Source organism: Numida meleagris, chromosome 22 (genome assembly GCF_002078875.1).
Source record: "Numida meleagris isolate 19003 breed g44 Domestic line chromosome 22, NumMel1.0, whole genome shotgun sequence".
In the NCBI taxonomy this organism is placed as follows: Eukaryota; Metazoa; Chordata; class Aves; order Galliformes; family Numididae; genus Numida; species Numida meleagris.
Window position 1 is genome coordinate 4,774,388 of NC_034430.1, and position 18,344 is coordinate 4,792,731.

At 45.8% G+C, this 18,344-nt stretch overlaps 1 protein-coding gene across 7 annotated transcripts in view; it reads left to right on the forward strand.

The window, feature by feature from the left end:
* CSMD2 (CUB and Sushi multiple domains 2) overlaps positions 1–18,344 on the forward strand; it is a 276,129-nt gene that overhangs the window by 30,847 nt on the left and 226,938 nt on the right. For 5 of the 7 annotated variants that reach the window (XR_002432467.1, XR_002432468.1, XR_002432469.1 and 2 more), the window contains exons 1-2: positions 317–1,039; positions 1,145–1,400. Coding sequence is in view for 3 of the 7 variants with exons in the window: in XM_021375374.1 (XP_021231049.1) it covers positions 1,244–1,400 (157 nt within the window). In the remaining 4 variants the exon portion in view is untranslated. Of the gene's footprint in view, positions 1–316; positions 1,040–1,144; positions 1,401–18,344 lie in introns of those variants that run through there. The other 2 variants (XM_021375376.1, XM_021375375.1) reach the window with 2 other exon arrangements.

Genomic DNA, 18,344 nt, shown 5'->3' on the forward strand with positions numbered 1-18,344 from the left:
CCGCTGCTGGCCGAGGGGCGGGCGTTAGGCAGCGGTTTGCCGGGAATTGGGGGGGCGGGGGGGAACGGACGACTTCTCAGGGTGTTTTTCCGTTTTGTAAAGCTTTAGTGTCACGTAGTTGTTGTTTTTCTCGTCCACAGATCTGCGCATCATTAGCACGATAATTAAGTTCCTCACTGTATCTTTAAAGACCGCATTTTTTCCCCATCTTGCATGCAGCCATAGGGACAAACGTACTAAGAGACGCTTAAAAAAAAACCACCAAGGTGGGGGGGGGAGAGGAGAATGCCGCTCCCATTCCCGCAGAGGGGCAGCCGCGCTGTGCCAAGCACACCCGGTGCCCGGGGTGGAGGGGGGGGACACAGCCCGCTCCGGTCCTGGCCCTGGGGGACCCGTGCCCAGGACAGGTCACAGCCCGGGGGTGGCCCTCCTGTGTTCTGCGTATGCCGAATTTTGCTTCATCACCGAAATCGTGTCAATATCATCAAGTTGTTTACAGAGGCGGGGGGGGCTGCGCTGCTCCCCGGCAGATGTCTTCGTAGCAGAGATGCTGCATGTGTGTCCGTGGGCACGCCGTGCTCGCTGCAAAATGGGGGGCTGCGGGGCTGGCCGCCACGCCAGAAACCTGTGGCGTGCATTAAAAACAATGCCTAAACATGCTAAAGCGTAATTTGCGGCTTGTTGGTCGCGGTGGGGCGGGGGCTAGTGGGAGGACTGTGCTGGGTCCAGGAAGCAGAACCGAGGCAGATTTGCTCGGTGGTTGCACGGCCGCCCCTCATCGCAGCGCCCGAGCCCCCTCCCAGCATTTAGGGAAAGAGCAGAACAAAGATACAGGAGCGATTAATCAAGTGGCTAATAAAAAAGTATAAATCCCCGGGGGCTGCGCGCCGCTGATGCCGGGGAGCTGGCTCGGAGACAGCCACCGGGAGGGACGAGCCAGCCCTCCTCTCCTCTCCTCGCCTCTCCTCGTCTCTCCTCTCCCCGAGCTGCTGCCACACTTGGTTCATTCCAGCTGCAGAAGCTCAGAGCCTTCCATGCGGTGGGATTTTTTTTTTTTCCCTGGGCTGAAAAAAATAAAATAAAAAAGAAATCGCAAGCCTGACCTGCTTTTTTCCCCCCTCTTGCCTTTCTCCTCTTCTTCCAGCCGAGCCGAGGACTATCCCAATCGCAAAGGGGGAGAAAAAGGGGGGAAAATCCACCACCAACCAACCCCCAGCACGCCCCATTCCTGCCGCCCTTTGACATGCAACCTTCCTTGGGATGGGACTGGCCGGGATGCAGCTGCAGCCTCGGAAGGAATTGGGGAAAATTGGGGATCTTGGCTCTGATGACGGTGGAAGTGAGCTCCTGGAGCCGGGTGCTGCTGCTCTCCGTGGGGCTGCTGGCTGCCTCAGCGAACGGTAAGTGCACCGGGGAAGGCTGGCAACTTCGGGGCATTTCCCTGCCTGCTGCTTAGAGCCAGGGACCGCTGCTAATCCTCTTTCCAGGGGACTCTGGTGTGTGTGTGTGTATGCACTTGTATGTCAGCACACGCTTCCCTATAGTGTTCAATGAGTGTTCGGTTTTCTTCAGACAAGATAGTTGCTCCCAAAGGCTAGAGGGAAACTGTCTCAAATGATGTAATACCAGATAGAACCCCGTAGTATTTCTCCTTCTCTGACGGGTCAAATAATTTGTGCACAGTTGCTGTATGATACGCAAGATGACTGTGAAAAATGCCATTGCTCTTTCCTCCCGTCTTTCCCTTGCATCTTAATTCATTATTTCAGTACCTACAGTGTTTGACCATAGCTGATAAAATAGGTTTGCGCTCCTTGAATGAAGATGGAAGCACTTTGCTCTTATTCCCCCCTGCATTTGAAGTTGATATGCTCTTACAGATGAGCTCTTTGGCGTCAGCATCACGATTTCTGTGAGAAATGTGTGTATTGACTTGGAAGAGAGAGACTTGAATTTGGGGGGAGCGTGCGTACGTCTCCTTCCCGGTTTTCTGCAGCTGACCTTGTAGCAAAAGCATATCTATGGACTGAAGTTTATTTCTGGTGCAAGCAGCAAATATTTAGGGACTGTCCTTGTGTATGTGGGAGGGGGAAGAGTGGGAGAGCTGTGCTTGGCAGCCTTCTTTCAACGCTGCTGTGCCCTGGTTTCCAAGAGTTTCTGAGTAATGTTTGTCTTGTCTGCTGCATCCTAGGCTAGAGGAATGTATGCTTGTGTATGTCCATGTGTATAAAAGCTTTTCTTTTTTTTTTAAATCCTTGTGTTATTTAGAATGCAACACTCATTTTATTATGTAAGATAGAGTTTCTCCAAAGAGATCCAGAATAATTAACTGTTCCTCCAGAGTGCTTTTGCAGTGGACCCGAGGAGTTGTGCTAACTGGAAGCATCTATTAGGGAAGGAGGTGGAACCACCCAGCAACCCACAAGCCATAATTAGGGATGAGTATTTATTTTTGGTAATTATTTTTTCCTTTCTTCGGCAGGAGCATTTCGCCTATACACAAGGGAGAATCATTCCAGCAGTTTCTGTTGTGCTTTTCTGATACAAATAGGATGATGCAGAGACACCTAAGTAAGATTTATTCTGTCAGGTTTTTGCAGCTCTTTCTCCTTCTTTCTGGCTGTAGATTTTTTTCACCCTAGATTTTCCAGGTTTCTTTCGGTACCTGCTTGTTGAGTATTTAATCCTTTCTTTTCAGGCCCTTGGCTCTGTCCCTGCATTCAGAGTGCTGGTTGGTGCCTTCATCCGGTGGTCAGTGCTCTGTTGTTTTTTTCCTCTGCAAGTAAATCTGCAGAAGCTTTTCAGATGCAAGATTTTTGTTGTTGTTTTCATTTGCATCAGAATTGGAGGTGTCTGTCAATGACGACTCTTTCCTAGCTCTTCCTTTTCAGCAAATTCTGAAATCCCGGTAATGACCTTCTTGTCAAGGCAAGGGTTCCGTGTTGGAATCGGTGCTGCCTTGCTGCAGGAGCTCCACAGCACGGTGCCGGTACCCAGCAGGCGAACACAGCCGCCTTTTTGCGGAACCCAGTGCAGTTTTGGGGCCTCATCCCAGGAAGTAAGCTCACTCTGGCCTGGGGCTTCTGCCACAGTCACTGAGAAGAGCGTGAGCCTTGGTAGAACAAAGTTCCTCAGTGACTTCGGTTCTGATCTCGCCAGTTCTTAGGGTTTGTGTGGGTAGTAATAACCATGAGTACCCATAGTGTGGCAGTAGAGCTGTATATATGTATAGAACTACAGGTTAGTGGTTCTGGCCGGCTGAAAAAATAAGGGAAAGAAATCCTCCTGAGATCACATCAGCTGTGCTTGGCAGTGGTCCTGCTGCCCAACAACATCCTTCTAAAAAATGGCTGTTTGCTGCGTGTGCTTCCTTCAGATGCATGGGGAAGCAAGATGAGGCAGCTCCTGTTGTGCAGCAAGCTGAGGCAGCTGGAGGAAGGTGTTCGACCGTACGCCAAAGTTTATTACGGATGTGGGGGCTGAGAGGAAGTGGTTCCTAGTTTCCCTTTTTTATTTTGGTGGTGTGGTAATTTGATGGTGTTTGGGTTTGAGGACGGCAGTGGATCTTGTCTATGGCTGAGAGCAGACTGCTTTGCGTATGGCCTCTCAGAAACCAAGTGTATCTCATGCTGAAATTTCTCGATTGTCAAAACAGGTAGTCCTAATAAGAATGCTTCTGTTCCCTGCTGGGTAATTAGCTGTGCATTGGCCCTGGGACATGCATTTGGGGTGTGCATTGGCCTAGTGTGTTCGGTGCATGCATGCAATTTCTCGAAGGCGTATTCTGAAGGAGGTCTTGGTGTTATTATTCACACTGTGCTTTATTAGTCAACGTCTTGTTTTGTACTGCGTAACAGAAAGTTGCAGTGGCTTGAAACATGGTCTCGTCAATTTCGTACCGTTGTAATTTCCTTTTTTTTTTTCTTGATGGAAAAGAGTTTTTGGCAAATTCTTCCTCTGAAGAGTGGAGGAGCAGGAAGCTGCTTATGAATTGTGATGTATGTGTACATACCTCCATTGTAAACCATCCTTTTATTTTGTTCTGTTGTCTCAAATCTCCACAGGATGAAGAGTGATTCAGGGTTACTTGCTCTGCTAGGGAAGCAACTTGGCTGTGAAGCACTCAGTGATTTGAGCGTATTTTTGTAGGGGGTAAGGATGGGAGATATTAACTCTCTGAAGCGGTGGATAGATGTTTGTGTAGGAGGGAAGGGAATAGTCGCTAGCTTGATTACATTTGATTGCGGCACATGATGAAACTACAGCATTTTTTGACAGTAGCTGAGCATATCATTTTGATACGAGTCCTACTACCAGCACTGAGGCAGTGTGGATATCATTGCTAAATGGAATGAATGATTCCCACTTACTCATTCATGTCTTGCTGATGCCTTTTGTTACAGGAGGGGAGGCGGTTCTGGCAAACATTTAGACATTTAGGTGCAGCTCTTTGCTTGGAATCAGTCTGGCTTAGGGCCTCGAGAGGGTGGGCACAACAGAAGGCTTTGTGTCGCAGTGCTCTTCCCTTGCCTTTGGCACTGCAGGGGAGGAGATGCTTGGCCTGGGCTGGAGGCTTCTTCTGGTGTGTCACAGTGGGGTGACACAGGTGCAATCCTCAGGTGGGTGGGATTGGCCCAATCCTTCCTTCTCTGTGTGCCTGTCCATGTGTACCTGGACAGCTGTAGCACTCTGCTTTGACTGGAGCACAGTGAACTTGCTTTCTTACCTCTTCACATTGGTTGGCACACTCGTGAGTTCTTCCTGAAGAATGTCTGAATTTGTTGTGGTCTTCTCCTCAGAAGTACATGCTCATACGATGGGTAGGGGAGCGCAGGGGAAGGAACCCTTACTGGGAACACTGCAGTGTGTGGTGCTGCCTCGCTATGTAACCCTTGGCTATCAATCTCACTTCTGTCTTCTCATTCTTTGTGCTGATTGAGTTCATCGTTTGGGGTACAGGAGGCTTTCCTTTGCTGTATAACTCTTCATTGCCCATCACTCTGGTTTTTATTGTGGCCTCTTGGTGCTGCTGAAGAACGTCCAAGCTCAAGCTTTCCTTGCCGCAGAGCCCGGTCTGTCATGTCACATACCTCCTAGGGAAATTCTGTATTCAGCTGGCTGATCGTGCCCAGCCGAGGCAGCCTGCAGTGGTACAGAGGTGGACGTCTGCTCTGCTGATCCTCGGTGGCTGCCTTCCAGTTGTCTACGAGTATCTGTCAAAAGAAGGCATCTGTCAAAATGGGTGCAGGGAACGTGATCCAGGCAATCTGCCGTAGGTCCCAGTGGATGTGTGTTTGCCAAGGTGATTTGGGGCTCAAAGTGGAGCTGAGCTGTTGATGGTGTATTCATATCATGGGTTGTAATCCTGCTGCAAAGAATGCTTTTTCCTAAACAGGAGTTGACTGCCTCATGGATCTGTTCCCAGGGACAAGAAGGGAATTTGGGAAGTAGGAACTTAACACTGCTTTCAAAGAAATCAAGATAGAGATGGAAAAAAAACCGCTAGTGGTGGTAGCCCCCATAGTTTCTGTGTTTACACAGTGTTTCTGGAGGAGTGAAGTACAGTGCAATTATGGAAATCAATGTACTTTGCTTGCTATAAACATGATGCAGTGCAGTAATTTGCAAAAGAAATACGCTTCTGCCATGCTATGCAGTGGCTGACTGATCTGATAGTGGTTAATGTGTAACTGGGAAAATCCCATTGATTAAAGAAATCAGATTAACTCTGTTTCAGTCTTTGCTACCATGGACACAGCCAGGATGGAGATAGTATGCTGCAGCGAGCTCGTGTGCAATTTCCTTATATCGTCCCTGTGTGGAAGTAGCACAGAGGGTTTTTTGACTTGTGGCTTTCTTATGTTGCTTCACAGTGGACTCAGTATGGTGTTCCTTTTTTCTTCCCAGTCTGAGGTTCGTCCCCCGCTTCAGCCCCTTGCAGGAGTGACTGCAGTAATTTTCTGTCTTTGAGGTGCAGGCATCACTGCCACGATGCACTGCACGCCACTGCTGTCTGCTGGCGGGAGGAGAAGCAGGGGCTGTGGGAGCCCTGCTGCTGCCACTCATGTCTGTGAGGCCCAGGTGATTGTGCAGCAGGGAGATCTGTGTGTGTGTTGTGCTGTGTGTGTGCTGTGGCTTTCGTTTAAGTGCAGGAAGATTTGCAACTGTGAGGTCCGGAGCAGCTATGGTTGCCAGGGAGATGTGCGATAAAAAAGTAATTAAAAAAAAATTCTCTCCATGCAATTGTCTGCAAAAAAAAATCTGCTTGAAAATGAACTGATGTCTAGGTTTGGGGGCCAGCCCAAGGTATTTAGAAAGTGAAGGAAGGGGAATGCCACTTAAAAGACTTACGGGTCCCTTCCAACTTGGGATATTCTATGATTCTATGACACCTATGCAACATGTTTGTAGTATGGAGAATGCTGCAGCTCTGTGGGCGAGCAGAGGCCCAGCGCCGTGTTGTCATGCGGTTGGAGGCAGCCCTTGCCTGGAATACAACAATCCAAATGATCGACAATACTGGGTGTATTTCTTGAGTGTTAGAGGACTGCAGAGACTGAAGGAGACAGCATACAGTGTCTAAAAGTAATGTGTGAAGGGCAACCAGCACCACCAGAGAACAGCTTTGTACTCGTACGTACCTCTGACTGGGCTTGCTAGTAGTGCCACCAAGCTCTCACCGAGGCCTGGTGGACCTCAGTGTTCGCTGGCACCTGTGCCTCTTCCTTAGTGATTTTTGGTGAACTCAACATGCAGGATTCCATCCGCAATAAAAAAATTACCGTCTTATATGCTGCTGACAAGTTTTTTCTTCCCTTCCACCTTCCACATAAAGCATTGCTGTTCCTGCTTTGCTGTTAACCCTATAACCAAAGGCACTGGGCAGAAACAGTCTGTCCATTTCTCTAAGTGCAGGTTGGGTATGAGGTGGGACCTGATGCAGAAAGCCTTGCCCAAGGTCGCCCAGCAGTTTCCTAGCAGAACTGCGAACAGACTTGAGGTCTCCTCCTGTGTTACTGCAGCATGTAAGTGCCATCCTGTTGCTGCTGAGAGAGGAGATGTTTTTGAGATGCTTTCTCTCTGTGGATGAGCTCTGAGATGCATCTGTGCTAGCGAATGTGAAGGCATTTTACTGTAGTTACACTGAAACAGAACAATTTCTCAATCCATTTATCAAAATGTCTGCAGTTCCCATTTCAAGGCAGATAAAACAACAATGAATATCAATAAAGGTGTCTTAATCCAGGACTTTTAAAAATGAAAGAAAGAGAAGATTGGTTCTTTCGGCCTCTGGCTTGCGCTAGTGCTCTGGAATGCTAAGTGTGTTCTGTCCTAATGAAATGGCTTTATTTGGGTTTCATCCACCCACCTTTGTGCCACCTGTGTTTCTTTTAACATAGGAATGATCTCAAGCTGTCAGCTCTGAGATGTGGACCAGCAAGAACATCTCACTGCCCCAGTCCCCTGTCTTGGTAATCATGGCCCCACCAGTGTCCAGAGCCTGGTGCTGTAGAAGGTGCAAACTGAAATAGAGAGACAAGAAAGATGAATTAATCACAGCTAGAGAACTGTCCACGGCTGGGGATTTTATGGTTCAGTGCTCTCCTGTTACTTGTGTTCGTTCTCCACTTGGAGAAGTCATCACAGCCCAGCTCTGCTGTTTTCCGTGGCACTTGGCTCCTGGAAGTCCTTGACGGTGCGAGCCTTTGTCCTTCTGTTTCACTTCCCTCTCTGTAAAATGGGGGTAAGTAGAATCTGCAAAATCATGAAAATGATTTACAGATTTATTCTGTAGAGAGAGCTGGATATGTTTGTGATAAGCTTGCAGCAGATACAAATTGCGCTCAGTTGATTAGCCTCACAGGTTTTATGCTCTTGGTTCTCTCCCTTGATTGCATGGAGTGAATTCAATCATTTCACGTACAATTTGGGATTAATTGTGAATGACGTTAAGGTGAAAGTTGTCTGTTTGCTGCTGAACTTCAAGAAATAAAGTACTCATGGCAAAAAGTCAGCAGTGTAATGCAGTTTCTGTCCCAGCACAGGTAGCTTGGCTCCTGTAAGTTGTGGTGTATTACCTGCACAGTTCTTTGTATGTATACATCCACATCTGTGCACTTTTTGTGAAAGACTGCAGCACAGCATTTACAAGGATTGTGTGCTCCCATAGAATGGAAGATAGGAGACCTGCAGCAGGCTAAGAATTTGCCAAAAGCATCAAGGAATTAGATGCTGGTCTTTGACAGATGCAGGGTATTGACAGAGAGAGGGGCTGGGTGTTGAGGCTTGAACTGCTGCAGGCTCGTTGGCTCCGGAGCAGTTGTTCAAACCTCGTGAGCTCCAGCTTCTTGTACAGAGTGGAAAAAGCAGCATTAACCTGGTATGTGATGGAGATGGAAGATTCAAGGATTGCGGAAATGAAATAGAGAAGTTGCTTCCTAATCAGGGTGCCTCTTGTTAGTAGTTGAGCAATTATTTAGTCAAAGTAGTGAAAACAATTTGATGGATTTTTTCATCTTTTTTTTTTTTTTTAACAGAAAGTTTGTCAAAGAACTTTAGAGTGGGAAATGATACGTGGTTGTGTAATCTCTGGAATAGTGTTGCAGTTCTGCCCTCTGCTTTTGTGTTCCCAAGCTTGAGACCTAATGGCTTGTAAAGGGGATTCTTTTTCTCTGTTCTTCAAGCTGAAATGAGAAAGTCTAGCTGGCATTTTAAGTGTCTTGCAAAAGAGCTGGTCTTGCAGTTTGAAAATATAAGGATGTTCTGGGTTTTGTTCTGTTCCCCAGCCGTTCCTCCTTCACATTTCTGTAACTCCATGATCTGCAGCAGGATTCTTTCCTCCTCTCATTGCTACAGGGCCAGGGAGGATCCGGTCCTTTGTCAGGTAGGTGCTTGATGTGATGTTCAGTGAGCAGCCAGTGCCAAGCTGCAGGTACAGAAAATGGCAGCTTGTTTCTTCTGCAACAAAGGCACAATTCAGTATTCCTTTCCCATTTGTTAACATATATCCTTCCGAAAAGGAACTCTATTTCCTCAGAAGGATAATGAGCTTTCCCAAAGCCGGTGCCATTTTAAAAGATGCTGCTTGCATCGTGCAGCATATTGTTTATATCGCTTGATTGTTTTTATGTCTCCATTCTGGAAAGGTTAGGCACCTGTTGTGGGCACTGCACATCTGTCAGCGACAATCCTGAGTTGTTTCCATTGAAGTTAAGCACCACTTGGAACAGGCCTCTGTGTTAATAGTAAAAAGAAGCGTCCACCTGCTGAAATAATGAGTGTTTGAAGGTAGGGAACTTGTCCCTGATTGCATGGGATTTCTTCTGAAGTGGAGTTTAACACAACCTCCATAGGAACCAGTCCTGGGATGGGCGGAGAGGAGGTTGGAGCCTCTGCAGGGCCCTGGCTTTCCCCGAGGGCTCCAGCTCTGCTTCTAGAAGCTGCGATGACTCTCATCTTTTCAAAAGATGATGGTAAAGCAATTGTGTTGGAGTGTCAGTACTTTGGCAGGGTGTTTTAATGAGAATGCATCTAAAAAAAGCTGGCAGGTACACATTTGTTGAGGGAACAATGTGTGAAGTGATCCCCACCCTGCAGACATTGTTTTGCTTAAAGCCTAGAGCTAAAGCACAGTGAAACCATCATGGTTTGTGTGGCTCTTTTTGAATGAAATCCTTGGGCCTTAATGGTGAAGACAGCTGTGGTACCTCCACGCAGATATCTCAGGCTCGGAGACCTTTTAGTGCTGGAAATGGCGTTGTTTTGTTTAGGTTGGCAAGGCTTAGGGCCTCAGAAACGGCCCTGCAAGCCCATGCTGTCATCATCTCTTCTTAAATAGCTGAATCAATTCTGAGTGACGGAAGTCGGCTTAGCAACAGCAAGTTAATTCACCGGATTTAAAGTGCTCCAGAAAATGATGTTTTATGGGAGGGTCTGTCATTTGTTCCTGCTAAGTGCTGCGACAGACTTAACCTGGGGAACAAATTATAACCTTTTTTTTTTTTTTTTTTTTTTTTTGCCTAGGAACCTAATGCTGAGGGCTGTTAGGGGCAGGCTTTTTCCTTTTCCATGACTGCATTTAGCAAATGAGACTTCTTACAAAAAATACCCAATTTGAACCTACAAGTCGATGCAATTCACCCCTTGTTAACTCTTTGATTGAAAGCTATGTAGATTGAAGAAGAAAGGTATTGATCTGCTTCTGGGATTGAAAACTAAGATTAAATAGAAAGTCCGAGGGTGAAAATGAGTTTTTAAAGGAATTGACGAGCTGAAAGAAAAATAAAACAGTACAATATGCTGGAAATAAGGTCTGAGACTCTTTGGTATGCAGGCATGGATGGAGGCCATAGAACACAGCAACTGTATGGGCGTGCTTTGGGCTCTGTGCATTGTGTGTCTCAGTAGGTTGGTGCCTACCATGAGAAACTTTCTAAACTGGATCAGAACAAGATAAAAATAAAGCTGGTTTCTTAGTTTCAGAGCGTAGATTGGTTGCTGGTATTATGTACCAGCAATATGGACATTGAAAGCTGTTGTTTATGTGAAAGGAATGAAACTTTCAATACAATAGAAATATTTCAAATTGTTTTTTTTTTTCTGCATCTGATTCATTAGAAACCTTTTGTAGACATTTCTTCTTTAGTCCATGTCACCACTTTTGGTTTGGGCTTTTTTTTTTTTTGACTCATTTGGCAAAAGGAATTGTAAAGTGTGTGCAGTGCGGGCGTCTGGTGACTTTCATTGATTGCTCAAGGTGAGAAGTAGGCATTTGGTAGTAAATATAAAGGGGAACGATACTTAAAGGATGTGAATGCGAAAGTGCTGCTAGCAGAATCAAATAAAAAATGGATTTATATCCCAACAAAAATTCCCAAGAGAAATTGCCTTCTGTTTGCTTCTTTTTGTAATTCAAATACAATAATAGAAGAGCAGGCTGTTACAATACAAACGCCTGGCAGTGTGTTTTGTTGGAAGATCTCAGTGCACTTGTAAATGTAGAGCACATTTCTTTATTGAGTGCAGCAGAAGAATGAAGTGGAGTATGTGCTTATTCAGGATGAGGGCTTTTTATTTTTTTTTATCTGCAGGTTTAAGATCTTGGTCACTACTGACAGCTAACTTGCTGGTTGTGGCTTTAGCTGAGTATTTGAAGTCCGTTCTGTGTCAATTTCTTCTACAGAACTTTTGTCTCCTTTCTTTCTGAGCTCCTGGTGCTGAAAAGGGCTGGTGGCTGCCCTGCAATTACCACGAGCAGTTGCAGATTGGTGCAGCTCCTGGCTTTCCAGGGACTTATAAACAGATGAAAACATAACCAGCTTGCTCTATTGACATTTAAAGGTTTAAGCCAGAAGTTGAAACATAGTGGGAAGGTGGAAAAATGCTTGCAACTCCCTTTGAGCATGGGGCAGACTTGATTCTGAATAAGGCTCTATATCCACTGGATATATAGTATAATAATTATATATATATATATTCCCCTTGGACTGTTGCTGCTCCATCAGTATAATGATGAAATTGCTGTTATCGTGGGAACTCATAGCTGGGCCAAAGGTTTCTCCTGGGACAAGTTCCCTTCTCAGTGGCCTTGAAGGGAGCGTTGTACTTTGCAGGTGGACGCACTGCTCCGTGTCTAAGAAGGCAAATAACACTGCAGGTGCTTCAGGCCTTCTCATGGTGATGTGGAATTGGCAAAAGGAGAAATGGAAACTATTGAAAATCAATCCTAAGGAAATCTTTAAGTTAGGCCTTCCGTGTGATTTGTGAGATGGATTTCACCCTGAACATTATTTCACCTTTCTTGCCCCCTTTTTTTTTTTGGAGAGAAAGGAGCCCTAACAAGCGAGTTTGAGCACAATGGATTAGCTGTTAAAATTCATGTATTCTTTCGCTGGAAAATAATTGAAATACGGATTGGAAATTTTGTTTTAGAGATCATAATTAGCACCTTGTAAACTGAGACAGAGGAAAAATTCTGCCCATGAGTGGAGTCTGTCTGGGCTTTGTGTGAATGCTTTTGGCAGCTTGGTGTCCTTGCTCTGATTTCCACGTCCCTGATGAGTTGAGATGAGCTGTCAGGTGTAGGACACCACATCTGTAGGAGATGACACAAACCTTGGGAACGTGAGACTGGCGGTGGAATTCGTAGAGGATGTCTGGGCAACCAAGAAGCCATGAAGGGAAGTGGCAGGAGAACCTGGTGGGGCTGATGCTCACACTGGAGGCAGCATGAGGAGAATATGCATTAATTGGTTAATGGTTGTGGAGGGCTTTGAAGGTGGAAATAACTGTATAAGTGCTTGGTATGATTATTATGCTGACAATGGCAACGTAGAGGAGTGGTGGTGCTCAGGGAGCAGTCAGAATTGATTAAGAGATGATCTTGAAAGAGAAAGTTTTGAAGGAAGAAAATTGCATCCCTTGAGGAGAGGCCGCTGGGGCTGAATTTGCGATAACTGGTAGCGCTCCGAGCTGAGCAGATGATGTCACGTAACGGTTGGTGCGTGCGAGTTTCTCAGTTTCATCAGGAGTTACACAGCAGCGGGTTCACAAAGGGCTGCAGGGGAGCATCGTCCCTTTGCAGAGAGCACAGCCCGGGGCCGGGGCTGCGAGGTGCTCCCAGCTCTGCGTTCAGCACGAACCACAAATGCTGCTCGTAGCCGTACCGCTGCGTTTGGATGCGTGATGTTTATTGTACAAAGATCTACATTTCCTCCCACTCTCTCCCAGTTTACGTGAGGAATCTTAACCAGAGTCCCTTACTCTGGTTTCACGCCAGTACACGGAGATACCAGTGTGGCACATCCTCAGCAGTAGCTGTGCAGAAGCCCAACCCTGCTCGCAGCGGGCTGAGCTGTAGCGCACTGCCCTTGCTGATGGGATTCCTACTCTGTTCATTGTTCAAAGGTTCAGGGTTTTCTTTTTCTGCGTACACTCCTCGCATCAACAAACTGCCTGGCTGAATGCCGGCTCCGGGGGTCAGCAGAGCGTGGAAACAATCTCTCCTTTTGTGCTACAGGCAGACCCATTTCTCTGCTTTGTTCTACACGCGCACGTTTCCAGATGAAGCAGTCAGTGTGCTGCTCTTTGTCATTGTGTGTGCAGGGAAGATGTGAAAGCTGAAACTTGGCTAAAAGGTGCTGAGGCGTCCTGTGCTGTGGAGTCATTGGTAATTCAGTAATTCAGGCTCCTCATCAGCACTCGCTGAGCAAAGTTCTGTTTTACTTATAGTGGAGATGTTGTCTAACATTGCATCCATTGCTGTCCGCTCGCTGTTGGATCAGATGTGTACGGAGGGATTGCGTCCCGCCTGCCTCCAGCTAACAAACTTGAGCTAACACAAAGAGAACGCGGTGCTTTTAAGATGGCTGGTGCAAAATACTAAGGAAAATATGTATTCATTTATGTATCTTGATAAACAGAGACTTCTCCATTTACTTTGATACGGCTTAGATTATTTCGCATTAATAGCAGGGATTTTCTTAGATGATTATTAAAACCAGATGTATTCCTGCTGTGTTTAACAGAGTATATTGACATCATTTTGTCTGTCTACTTATGCAGTGATTCATCTGTAGAGCAGCCCCTTAAAACAGGGTGATGTAGTTTTGCTGGTTGTGCCATCTCTGATGCGGTGGTGCAAATCTTCACTGCTAAAGGCCCGTCCTGTTCTCTAGCTTGCTTTGGTTCTGTTTAGATTGTAAGCATTTCAGATGGTAAAGTGGTATATAAATCTGCTGGGGTAAGTGCTTCTAAAGTAGCTGAGAAAGATATAGCACGCACCTGGGGAAGGCAGCGTGGCACAGTAATGTCTCTGATAACCCAACAGGGACGTGTGCTGTGGTATTCGCAGAACAGCTCAAGTCCTCACCAGCTACACCCCAGGTCGTGTGATTTTTGGGTCCCCATTTGATAGCAATCTGCTTTTAAAATAAGAATCTGATAAAGGTCCTGAAGCTCGAAGTCCCTGCTGTTCCCAGGTTGTTCCAGGGCAGGGGACAGCCTGTGTCAGGTCAGCTGCCATGCCGCCCTGTCCTCCTGTTAGAAGCAGGGAGCTTCAGCCTCAGGGGACGATGTAGCAGCTGCTACCATGACCCATGTACTCACTGCAGCAATTTGTCTTAACCCAACAAGGCATTACTTTCCAGCAGTTGAAGTCTCTGGCCTCTCAACATGTCAGGGGCCGCTGTGCAGCTGTAAGACAGACATATGTGCACTGTCGTGTTCTTGTGATTTAAGTTTTGCCCTGCAATGGCTTTTGATGTTACCTGAGATGGGATGTTTCTTTTTTTTCTTTCTTTTTTTCAGGACAGCATATCAGAACTCCTTTGATCTTGCAACTGGAAGCATATGCCCTTTCGAGATTCAATCATGAAAAATAGAAATAAGTCCTTTCAGCTTTAATATGTTTTTTTTTTTTTTTTTCTTTCAAGGGAGAAAGTTAGCTTGGTGTTGAGGAGGGAATGTTCAAGCAGGGATGACAACCAGCATCCCACCCGTATGGATGGGGCAGTGATCCACGCAGGCTCTGTCCGGACTGCAGCATTCTGGCCAGTTCTTGACGACTTCAGACAGTGGTGAAAGGGCTTGGGGAGTCTAGAGCCTGGCCAGGGGTTCAGAAGTATCATGGAACAAGGAAGCATTAAGCAGGTTGTGTTCATCTATGCTCGTACTTTCCAACTTTCAGATGTGTTGACCTCAATATTTCCAGTGGAGGTACCTTTATGACGTAATAATGAATTATTAAATTATGATATTATTATGTAGGTTATTATTTTAGGAAATGGAAGAACTGCCATGTTTTTGGCTAGGATTTTCCTCATCTGGAATGTGTCTGTCACTTCCAAGACATTTTGGAAGAGCTGTTTGGCCAGCACTGAGTGGGACAAAGAGGTGGCAGTGAGACTGTGAGACTGTTGGAAGTGGGGAAGTAATGCTTTGGAACTGGAGGGGTCACTTAGCTGGGTTTGGGAATGGTATGTTGGGTTTGCAGTACCCCTGCAGTACTGTGCAAATCTGCTGTAGTATGGAAACTTGCATCCTGCTTTGGATTTGAGGCCGGTGCTGTAATGCTTCTGGGACTTGGCAGTGGGGGTGTGAGCTAGATTCAGATAAAATGTGTGTTCTTTGCCCTTGTGTTCTTCATTCCATGTGTTCAGAGCAAAAAGGCACTGGCTATCAGAGATGTTAATCATCCCCTTGATGATGTTCTTGAATCCGGTGGCTTTTGATTAAAAGTTATAGTTAATGGAATGTCTCTGCATTATTTATTACCCTGTAGGCTTTGATATAAGACAGTAGGTTAAGTTAAAACTATGAAAAGGTGAATGCTTAGGGAAACAAGGCTTAATTTATGAAGTATGAAGGTACTTTGCCTGTGTGTTCACTTGAATTGTGTGAACAAGAGAATGAAAGGCAGCCTGTGGGTAAACTAGTTCTGATTTCTGATTGTCTGTAAAGATCTAGAAGTCTGCTATGTAAGAGAGCACGGTCACTTGCAGATAAATCATTCAAAACAATAAATATTAGGAAAAGGAGCCTTTTTCTTAACTTAGATGGCAGATCAAGCAATGCTTAAACATATTAAAAAAAGAAAAAATTGGTTTGAAGATCTTCATGCGGTGAAGGTGAATGATTCGGAACAGTACATAGAAGAATTTGGGAAGTTACTGATGCATGAGCAGAATCTGGCCCTGGCATTTCAGCCCAGAAGGGAATGTGCTTGTCTGCAGGATATGGATTTCAGTTTTACGGAGGAAAGTGTGTTTTATGTTCATCTGTTTCCTTGAACTGGCTGGAACAATACAGGCCAGAAACACTTGTTCCTAAGTAACAGTAACTGCAGAAAATGATGATACCGAGCACTGCTGCATTAAGGAGAAGGCAGCCATGCATCACCAGCAGCCGGTACAACCGAGAGCGAGTCAGCGTATATGGTCTGATATTTGTTCCTTGAATTGCGCAGTGACCATACATCAATGTTCACTACATTAGTTTTTTTCAGCTGAGAAACAAAGGGCATCAAGTTATACTTTAGGAAGCACTACAGAAGTAAATTCTGTTTTCTTCTCTCCAAAGAATTACATCCTAGCGATTAATATTGTGTAAATCTGAACAGTTACAATGCTTCCTTGATTTCTCCTGCCGTGGATCTGGCCTGGTAAGCTTAAGGAGATGGAAGCAGGTGGGAGATGTTAACCAACCTTGGATTTTTGTGTTTTGTGCAGGAAATGGGTGCATTTGTACCATCAGACAACACCTTATATTACTAACGTTGTTACCAGGAGTCCCAGGGCACTCTCCCTGTGCTTCTCATGGCACGAGGCTGATGCGTTCGCTGCAGCTTTCCCAGCTCAACAAGCAAGAGTTGGTCAGAGCTGTCTTTGGCTGATATTTGTGTCCAGTCATGTTAAGTTCTGTGGCATATAGATCAACTGTGTGTTATAAAATGCCAAGGCAGCCCCTATTTCTGCCAGAAATATGGTTCCTCTGTGAGCGTATTGCGAGGTAAATATTTCATTGTTTCCCTTGTGTTTGTGGTCTGGAAGTGAAGCTGATCCATCTGTTTGCATTGTTCGGGCAGTGAACACAGCACAAACCAAGTGCTGTGAGCTGAGCCGGGTGAAGCTGCTTAAGGCTCTGTCCTAACCACTTTGGGGAAGTGGTGGCTGTGCTGCTGGGAAGAGATGGTTTTCTGCAAGACCCCAGGCCCTCCACTAATGCGTCTTTTTGGGTGGTGATGTTTTCCTCTTCCATAGGTTGAGCTCTCTTTGGTTGAAAGGCTGCGTCCACTGAGCAGTGCCAAGTATGATAGCGCCTTTGTCCTTGTCTGGAAATTGAGTGCTACCGCAATAAAATTACATTGATGCAGTCATTAAAAAGATACACCCTCATAATAAACCACTTTCCAGAATTGAAAATGGCAGGCTGTGTTGGCAGAGCGCGAGCTGGAATTAGCTCTGTTCTCAGACTGCTCATCTCCATCACAAAATAGGACAGCTGCCCACAGACGCATCTCCACCGATGAGTTTCGTGTTGGTGTTTTACCTTCAGAAAGTGGGAGTCTGTGAGTAATAGTATTAGCAGGGGGATAGCTATACAAATATTTACGCCGCGGTGCCGGAGCTGATCCGTTAGCTGTGCGTGTTTGCCTTTCTCATTCTCGTTGTGGCTTTTGGCTGAAGAGTGGCAGAGGGAGAGGGGGATGTGGGATAGTTCTGGAAGGGCACCAGTGGGGTGGGGGGCAGGGGGATCCCAGGCTACAGCTGTGGGCTGAGCGAGGGACGGCTCTGGTGGGACAGTGAGGGAAGTGTCCTCTGCCAAAGGTGAATTGATCTAAACCGCAGAGCACCGACTGACATTGTCCTTTTAAACTTCTCTGTTCATGCTCCTGGGCCAAAGGGATGAAGGGAATTGTTTCTGCAAGTATTCAGAGGAGAAATGGTGTGTTTCCTTGTCATGTACTTCAGACTTCAGATAAGGTTTTGTCAGTCAAGCCTGAGCTGAGCTAACTCATACCTGAAAACAAATTACAGCGCATGCATAAATTCTCTTGGGCTTCCTGGATCTCTTTCCCGTGCCTGCTGACTTTTCCATCAGTGTCCAATACGAACGAAGCTCCCTACTATTACAGTTGATGAAGCATATATTGCTTTTCAGATTGCCAGCTTTTGGAAAACTAATTTTTGTTTGCAATGAGCAATTTTGTTAGCTATGTGCATAGCGTATCTTGGTCAGAATCATGAATGCGCAATTATTTACGTAGATTGATTTGATATGTCATAGAGCTCTGTCCTAATTTTCTATTATGTATTTGTTTGTATTCAGCGAGGTTTAAGAGGCCCTTTTCTTTAATCACTAATTATGTGAGGATAGCATAAATTTATATCGATCTTAAATCTTGTTATCTTTCATATGACCTTGGAAATGTTTGGAACGCAGCATCTCTGACCTTGATTTTACTTTCTCAACTTCATGCAGCGCCGGTGGCTTTAATGCCATCAGGAAAAGGAGAGATACAGCCTCTTTAATTTCCCATTTTCCTTATATTGTTCTGATGATATTTACTTACTATTAAAATAAAAAATGTGCAGTAGATGGAGATTCAGTTGCCACGTTGCCTACTGTGTGCCAGTCTGGGTGGAGAAAAGAGGCTGTGACTGAATTCTAGAGAGCTGGAAGTGATGGGCCTTTGGCAGTCTCAGAGTAACTAAACCAAACCGGGCTGAATTTTACCCCTCTGTGCTGTTCCCAGTCCTGTGCTGGCTGCTGGCACCCGGCTCATGCATCCTGCAATGAAATGGAGCTGAGGTGGAGGAGGGAGGAAGGTTTCATTCTTGTATTCA